At 43.6% G+C, this 8,544-nt stretch overlaps 1 protein-coding gene across 1 annotated transcript; it reads left to right on the top strand.

Annotated features, from left to right (window-relative positions):
* The first annotated feature begins 84 nt into the window (after positions 1 to 84).
* Positions 85 to 6,615, top strand: GDF2 (growth differentiation factor 2). The gene is made up of 2 exons (XM_056494794.1): positions 85 to 1,304; positions 2,855 to 6,615. The coding sequence occupies exons 1-2, from the start codon at positions 959 to 961 to the stop codon at positions 3,793 to 3,795; spliced, it is 1,287 nt and encodes a 428-aa protein (XP_056350769.1). The 5' UTR covers positions 85 to 958; the 3' UTR covers positions 3,796 to 6,615.
* The last annotated feature ends 1,929 nt before the right edge of the window (positions 6,616 to 8,544 follow it).

Below are 8,544 nucleotides of genomic sequence, written 5' to 3'. Positions count from 1 at the left end.
TGTATCATGAGAAATTAATTTGCCTTGGTGTGGTCTTCTCATGCACACAGTATCTTCAGAGATAATCTTTGGTATCTTCAAAAGGACTTTTTACTTTCCTAGTTCTGTCTTCATTTTGAGGTTGCTGAAAAAATGACTGGTTGTTTTTGGACTGGATTGACCATCATGAATCTATGAAATATATTACATAAGATACTATAAAAACAAGCCTAAATTCCCATACATCAAAGTAATCAAACTGAAAATGGACAAGCCTGCAAACAACACAAAGCAAACTTGACACAAAACAGATATTTCACTGTGTACAAACAATAGCCCTTGGCTGATAAACGGAAAGAAGTTTTAAGGTTGTTTGCAATGTCATGAGATCATGTCTTGCAGAATCACAGGTCTCCATCAAACTAATGGGCATTTTTTGATTGGATGTGAAGGGATTGTATAAAAGATTTGTGAGATGTTATTTGCTAAAAGCTAATAGAGTGATTTTGTTCTAGATCTGTATTTTCTAGTCTTGCTGAAAACAGTGTAAACTTCTGCGTCCCTAAGAAAGCTTCTCTCTGTGCTGGCAAGGAAATGATAGAAGAATGTAATTAAGCAAAGATGACCCTGAAGAGAAATGTGGATTCTTTACAATATACAATGTCCTTCCCACCAGCCACATGTGTTTGTCAGATGTTTACAAAATCTTCATTAACTAAGAGCTTTGCTAGATAACAGAAGCTGAAGCATGGCATCAATGACTCTGATAAGGACAAGTGTACGACCAATCTGCTTGACAACTGACAAGGGGCTGGGGTTTGAAGCAGACTGCAAAAAGAACACAAGAAAGTGATTTGCAAAGGCATTCCAGTTGTTTGCCTTACATCTTCTTTCCTCTGTCTTTATTGAAACAAGAGTGGCAACCAGCTAAAACACCCTTGTCCTCTTGTCTCTCCACCAGAAAGTAAATCTAGAAGGAATGCATTGTTTTGGAGTATTAGCTGCACTGTCTGTTTTCAACATCATTGCTTGTTTGACAAGAGGCAAGCCTTTGGAAGACTGGGACAGGCTATCAGCTATGGGAAAATCTGATGCACACTTTCATGATCCTGGGGAAGTAGAAGATGAGACCCATTTCAACTTTAAATCTTTCTTGGAGAATATGAAGATGGATTTACTAAGGAGTTTGAATTTGTCAAAAGTCCCCTCACAAGTGAAGACCAAAGAAGAACCACCACAGTTCATGATTGATTTATACAACAGATATGCTGCAGACAAGTCCTCCATCCCTGCATCCAATATTGTAAGGAGCTTCAGTACTGAAGGTAGGAAAAGTCCTCAATATGTGGACTACAATTTTTAAAGAAGTACATAAACAGTAAATAGTCAGATTGTTTTGAAATTCAGAAGAAACTGAGTTCCTAACTTCCACAGATTTTTTAGAAATGAAACACTAAAACTTTGGATTATATTCTTACACTATAGCTTCTTTCAATCTTTAAAAAATGCAGTTACCTTTAGTTTTCTTCTTTGATATTTTTGCTTGATAATATTCTCTTCTCAAATGCTTGAACTAGGATGATGCACCAAATAGCAAGGTTTACATGAAGCACATTCATCAATCCCAGATATCTGGAACTGAGGTTTTTTGTTAGAATGCAAACTTTTGATCACCTATAATTGAGACTGATGCTAGAAAGGTTTTCTTTCTGGTGGGCTCTGTACATATACAATTCTGGGTTAGATAAAGATTTATATGGAAATGATTAGTCGTGCTTATATCAAAAGAAAAAAAAATTCAAAATCCCTCTCTGTGTAACACTAAATAGACTTTTAAAAGATCCATCAGGCAGTAGAAAAGTGCAATCCTTGTTATAAAAATGAAACAGGGAGAAATGAAGTTTCTGTTTGTATGAAAAATAGAGATACACAGCTAACAGCATTACAGAGAAGTCAAAATTCCCAGATTAGTGTCCCTAGACCTGAACTAGAAAGAAATCTCAACAATAGGACCGGGACAATAGTTTCCACATCTCATTTACCCCTCTGACTATTTTTGAGGGTAAAATGATCTGAAAAAAATGGCAGCAACAGCCAATTAAAATTGCCCTAAAACCCAGCCATGATTAAGCAGTTAGTTTACATTGAGCACTAATAGACATCAGGCATGACTTTTAAACACTACCAATCTGATCTTCCAGCCAAATATCTGCTCCTCCCAAGTCAGAGTTGCTGGTACTGCACATAGATTTGCAGACAACAAACTCAGGGAGTCCAGCCTGGAACAGTCTGAGACCTGGGCATGAAAAGCTGTTTATCACCAAGTCCCAGTTCACATAGACAGTGGAGCTTCAATTCAGGACTTGGAAAAACTTTTCTATTTCTCCAAACTCCCAGTCTAAGCTGCTTTCAAACTTATCTGGAGACAACAACAAAAGCCTCAGTACAGTCAATTCTTAAAGACACTTAAATATGTATATTAGAGCAGTTCATCCCATGCATAATTATAAGAGCAGGAAATCACTGGGATTTTTCACAAATTCTTTGTGTAAAAATATCTTCAGCAAATTGCTAAACCTGAAAACTCTGCATGTCTTATTTATGTACTCAATACTTCCCAGCATCATCCATGGTTTGTGTTTCATGCTTCCCTCCACACACTCACCTGGCTATGCAAAGTAAAATACTACTAACACCAGAGACTTCCATTTCCTTTTCACTCTCTGCTCTTGAAACTTGGCCAGAAGACAGGATTTTTTTAAATGCTGAGTTACCATGCTCTTATTTTATACCTAAAATACATCCTAAGTCTTTTAAAATCAAGTTACTTGGTCAGTCAGAAGCACTGTAACCATGTTTTAATTTCCTATTGCAGATGTTGTTTCTTTAGATTCACCAGAAGAAAACCCACTTCAGAAACACATTTTGTTCTTCAACATCTCTATTCCACAATATGAGGAAATCACCAGAGCTGAACTGAGAATTCATATCTCCTGTCACAGGGAAGTTGGGTCTCTCTCTAGGCTGGAAGGCAACATGGTCATTTATGATGTTCTAGATGATGGCCACTGGGAAAACCCAGAAAGTACCAAATCTTCCCTTGTCTCCCACAACATCCAGGAATGTGGTTGGAAGATGTTCGAAGTGTCCAGCGCTGTGAAAAGATGGGTCAGGGCAGACAAACTGGAGACTAAAAATAAGCTAGAGGTCGTTATAGAGACTAAAGCTCTGAATGGTTTTTTGTGTGGGAAGCTGGATGTCAGTGTTACCCCTGACACTAAAAATCTGCCCCTGTTAATAGTGTTCTCCAATGACCGCAGCAATGGGACAAAAGAGACCAAAGTGGAGCTCCGTGAGATGATTGTTCATGAACAAGAAAGTGTGCTCAAGAAACTAGGGAAGAACAACACTTCATCTGAAGAGGAAGAGCAGGGAGAGGAAAAGGCCACCACTGGATCCCACCTGCATTCCTCCAGAAGCAAGCGAAGCGTTGGAGCCAACCACTGCAGGAGAACTTCCCTCCATGTGAACTTTGAAGAGATTGGCTGGGATTCCTGGATCATTGCACCAAAAGATTATGAGGCTTTTGAGTGCAAAGGAGGTTGCTTCTTCCCTCTGACAGATAACGTCACCCCAACTAAACATGCTATTGTCCAAACTCTGGTACATCTCCAAAATCCCAAAAAAGCCTCCAAGGCCTGTTGTGTTCCAACCAAACTGGATGCAATCTCCATTCTTTATAAGGATGATGCTGGTGTGCCCACTTTGATATATAACTATGAAGGCATGAAAGTGGCAGAATGTGGCTGCAGGTAGTATACAAGGTAGAATCTCTAAGGATAGAACATCCCCTTTTTCTGTCCTGTGTAAATCTGTACAATAGTGATTGTAGAAGAAATGAAGACCATTACAAACAAGGTTTGGAGCAGGGTATGGGACTGGTTGTTGTTGCCGCTTGTTTTGAGGGAAATTTGGCATTTAAAGAATGGCAATCATTGTAAATAGCCTGCATTATATATCATGGCAAAGTGAATACTAGATTAAAATATTGTGAGATTGAATGAACTATGCATTATCTGGTGACAGTGATACAATGTCAATGCCTTATTTCAAACTTTCTGTTTAATCGACTGTATTTAGGTCACAAACTAGAGGGTTTTCAGTGGGGGTTTAGGATGTCCTTGAAATGTTTAACAGCTCCTGAAATCTAATTCTCTCAGTCAACTCTGACATTTTCAACTTTGCTAAAACTCAGTAAATGGAATGTTGTCTGCATGATAAAGTCAGGAATCTAAACCCAGGAAGCCTTTTCTCATATCAGTAATCTCAGAGGCTTTTACAGGCAAATTATTTGTTCCTGTAAGTGAAGATTTGCAGTATTCAAAACAGAAGACACTCTCACTTATTTCATTCCCAAGTTTCCTTCTGTGGGTAGCAGGTGCCTTAGTTTCAGCTTTCTTATCCTTAATGTCCCTATTTTTACCCCTTTATGGCACATACTTGAATGATAAGAAGTGCAGCCTTCCGCTTCTAAGACGCTGTTTCCTAGGAGGAGCAGCAGCCCTTATCACCGCACAAAGATAAGGAGCCATTTTGACCTACTGCATATTCTTAGTATTTCTTTGCAAGAACATGCAGGCAAGTGATGTCCAGCCTTAGAATCTGTATCCTAAGAGCAGTGGGGGTTGGCAGAGCTCAGCACATTTGAAAATCCCAGGCTGATTATTTAGAGGCCTAAATTTGTTGTTCAGAGTGGGCATGAGGTTCTAATTTTTTTAAAATTTCTTCTTAGGAGAAATTCTATTTTACATACAAAATTCTTTCACCCCTTAGAAGTCTGGGAAAGATTGAAAACTTCTATCTGTATCCTGTTACATTGCTCTATGAGAAATACACTATCATACTGTCATTCTGCTGACTTCAGTTGTATTTTCACTAAACAAGGACTCCATCTTTCCTGCAAATAAAGTAAACTTCCTTTGATGCTAATGAAGGTTGTGCCTGTAAAAGGACAAACTGTCTTCCATTGGTTGCAGGTGTCAGGTTTAAGTGCTGCACAACATGACCATAGTGCACCTCATTTCTATTCCTTCACCACCTTAAACACATCTACCTGTGAACCCTTTTGAACAAAATCCTTTAAAAACTATGCATCGGTTTATAAAGGTGAAGAATATTGATGAGGTAAAAATCTAAACAGTACCCTAATGTATGGAAGCAACAGAATTTAAATTGATACATATGTTTTGAATTAAGACAGCCTGTGGGCAAGACGAATTCATTTGGCATGAACAGGTCAGCTTGAAATCCAATACACAGTTTATTTACTATTGTTAACCTAATACAGAGCAAATAGCAGGTGAGTGTGAGCAGGGCAGTTATAATTCCATCAAGAACTGCTGGTTAGATCACAAACCATGAGCACAAAGCACGATTCACTAGAATTCTTGAACTGATTTATAGTATTTTTCTTTGAACTGGTCTGCAGTTGGATCAGATCTGAGATCTGGGTCCATGCAAACTCCATACATCCCTAGCTGCATGCCATTAACCTCTTAAGCTTCCCACAGCAGTAATCATTTTACCACTGGCTTCTGTCATCTTACAGTCATTGTCATGTCTTCTGCCTGCCAGAGCCCCCTGTATTCTCTCCCTATTTTGCTCCTTTCTCCTAAGCTCCTGACATTTTCCAAAACTTCTCTTAAATGACAGAAAGAACCACACATGCACTAGGTGTGATCACATTAGGAGACTTATTCACCCTCATGTCAATGTAATTGTAGCTAAGTGCCCTCCAGTCATCTAAACACAAGGTCCTAGTTATATTTTGACTCCACTGAACACAGGACTTTGTCCATAATTAAATGAACAAATGGGGAAGGGAAAAAACCTACACAGAGAGAAATTCTCAAGAATTGGAGGTGGGGGGGCAGGGGGAGCTGTTACATTCTGAAGTCAGACATTGATCTTTATTTCCCTTATTTGGATAGCAAAAATAAATACCTCAAACCATTTTTGGCTCGAAACCTTAGCTCCTAGCTATGCTATCAGAATTCCAGAGAAGACCTACAGATCCCATCACAAAACTGGACTAGAAGTTGCTTTTGCATTTCAATGAAAAAAATTGATTGAGCTTCAAGCCAGCTTTAGCGATCATATGCCCATTAGCTTAACATTTTAGTTGGCATGGTAGTAAAATGAAACATGAATCTTTCCCCAGGGTAATGAACAAGGTCAAGAAGAAATGAGAACCCAGTAGTGACTACAGCTGCTACTACCTTCAGCATGGCTGAAGTGCGTGTCAAATTGATGTTTGGCTTTACATTTAGCAGCTTGATTTATGCAGTTTTGCATATTTAATTTTAAATAATTGCTTGAGATCACTCAGGTTTCAAATACTTTGGGAATGCAACAAGTCAGCCAAGTGGTCATGATGGTCCTAGAGTCCACAGGCTGTGAAGAACAGGTAAGCATCTTGCCCCTGCTTCAAGATGGGCCTCACTGGACACTGAGAAACCCTTCTCTCATCACTGGATTGTAAATGTTGATCAGCAGCTTGCTGTTTATGAGGAGCAGGTTGAGGCTGTCTATGGCTCCGTGCTCCTCCCTGCCCATCCCGCCCGGGCTGTCTATGGCTCCGTGCTCCTCCCTGCCCATCCCTGCCAGGCTGTCTATGGCTCCGTGCTCCTCCCTGCCCATCCCTGCCAGGTTGTCTATGGCTCCGTGCTCCTCCCTGCCCATCCCTGCCAGGCTGTCTATGGCTCCGTGCTCCTCCCTGCCCATCCCTGCCAGGTTGTCTATGGCTCCGTGCTCCTCCCTGCCCATCCCTGCCAGGCTGTCTATGGCTCCGTGCTCCTCCCTGCCCATCCCTGCCGGGCTGTCTATGGCTCCGTGCTCCTCCCTGCCCATCCCGCCCGGGCTGTCTATGGCTCCGTGCTCCTCCCTGCCCATCCCTGCCAGGCTGTCTATGGCTCCGTGCTCCTCCCTGCCCATCCCTGCCAGGCTCTCTATGGCTCCGTGCTCCTCCCTGCCCATCCCTGCCAGGCTGTCTATGGCTCCGTGCTCCTCCCTGCCCATCCCGCCCGGGCTGTCTATGGCTCCGTGCTCCTCCCTGCCCATCCCTGCCAGGCTGTCTATGGCTCCGTGCTCCTCCCTGCCCATCCCTGCCAGGCTGTCTATGGCTCCGTGCTCCTCCCTGCCCATCCCTGCCAGGCTGTCTATGGCTCCGTGCTCCTCCCTGCCCATCCCGCCCGGGCTGTCTATGGCTCCGTGCTCCTCCCTGCCCATCCCTGCCAGGCTGTCTATGGGTCCGTGCTCCTCCCTGCCCATCCCTGCCAGGCTGTCTATGGCTCCGTGCTCCTCCCTGCCCATCCCTGCCAGGTTGTCTATGGCTCCGTGCTCCTCCCTGCCCATCCCGCCCGGGCTGTCTATGGCTCCGTGCTCCTCCCTGCCCATCCCGCCCGGGCTGTCTATGGCTCCGTGCTCCTCCCTGCCCATCCCGCCCGGGCTGTCTATGGGTCCATGCTCCTCCCTGCACATCCCGGCTGCTGCACCCCTCGTGTTCCCCAAGCCACTGCCGCTCCCACACATTTTCTTACTCTCCCTCCCACAGTACCTTAAAGCCTCTCAGCATACACCTATCTGCTGCCATCTCGCTGCCCCCAGCCTCTTTTGCTCTCTCCATGCCTCCCAGCTGGCACACTACCTTGTCTTCCATGGCTTCTGCCTCCTGACACCCTCAGAAACATGTCCTAAGCTGCATCTGATTCTCCTCTGACATTTTCCTTAAAGCTTCTGCTGGACCATCAGTCGTAATTCAGCTGAAAGCCTGACAGGAGAATGGCTTCAGTGTAGCCATGGCAAAGGGGACTGCCGAGTCCATCGCCTTGCTGAGGCGTTTGTTGGGCCGGGCCTGGCACACCGCCATTAGCCCTCACGAAAGCCTTGAACGGGCCCAGCGCACCGAACGAGCAGCCTGGGCTGGCCACCAAAGCTTGTGATCCAGCAGCCACGGAGAAACCCAGTCCTTTACAGCTGCACAGCTAGAGGGGCCACACAGCAGCATGGCGGGCAGCAGTGCCAGGACAAGTCCTCAGGGGCGTCGGGCCTCAGCAGAGCCCTGGGCAGGAACCAGAGCGGTTCGGTGGCAGCCATCTGAGATGGACACTAAACAAACTGCTGTGGGTGACTGGACCTTGCACTGTTTCAAGTATAACCCCAGGTCAGGAGGGCTTGGTAGAGTGTTTAATATTCAGTATTTATGAATGGCCAACTCTACTTGGTGTACCATGCTGAATAAACATGTAAATCTATCCAAAATGTGGGATGTAGAGAATACAATATAATGCAAACACATACTATACCCATTCTTCAGGGACTGCACATTCAAAAGTACATTTCTGAACTAGGTATCAGGTTTCTTGATGACCTCTTGAATCTTCTACTTATCTAGAATATGGTAGTTCATCTGTTCAGCAGAGCTGGTCAGTGTGAGTTTATCACAGCTGTGCTCCATAAACTATGATGACTCTCCACCTGTTCCTGGCTGAAATTACATAGATTTCA

The sequence above is a fragment of the Oenanthe melanoleuca genome, chromosome 6 (genome assembly GCF_029582105.1).
Source record: "Oenanthe melanoleuca isolate GR-GAL-2019-014 chromosome 6, OMel1.0, whole genome shotgun sequence".
NCBI classification, from domain to species: Eukaryota; Metazoa; Chordata; class Aves; order Passeriformes; family Muscicapidae; genus Oenanthe; species Oenanthe melanoleuca.
The sequence above is the reverse complement of the archived record's forward strand: the minus strand, read 5'-3'. Positions and strand labels throughout refer to the sequence as shown.

What these genes read in the sequence shown, in the direction of transcription:
- GDF2 (XM_056494794.1), top strand. Translation starts at nt 959, where the DNA reads ATGCATTGTTTTGGAGTATTAGCTGCACTGTCTGTTTTCAACATCATT. An exon ending in AAGGAGCTTCAGTACTGAAG is followed by an intron (nt 1,305 to 2,854) that starts GTAGGAAAAGTC and finishes TTCCTATTGCAG; the next exon opens with ATGTTGTTTCTTTAGATTCA.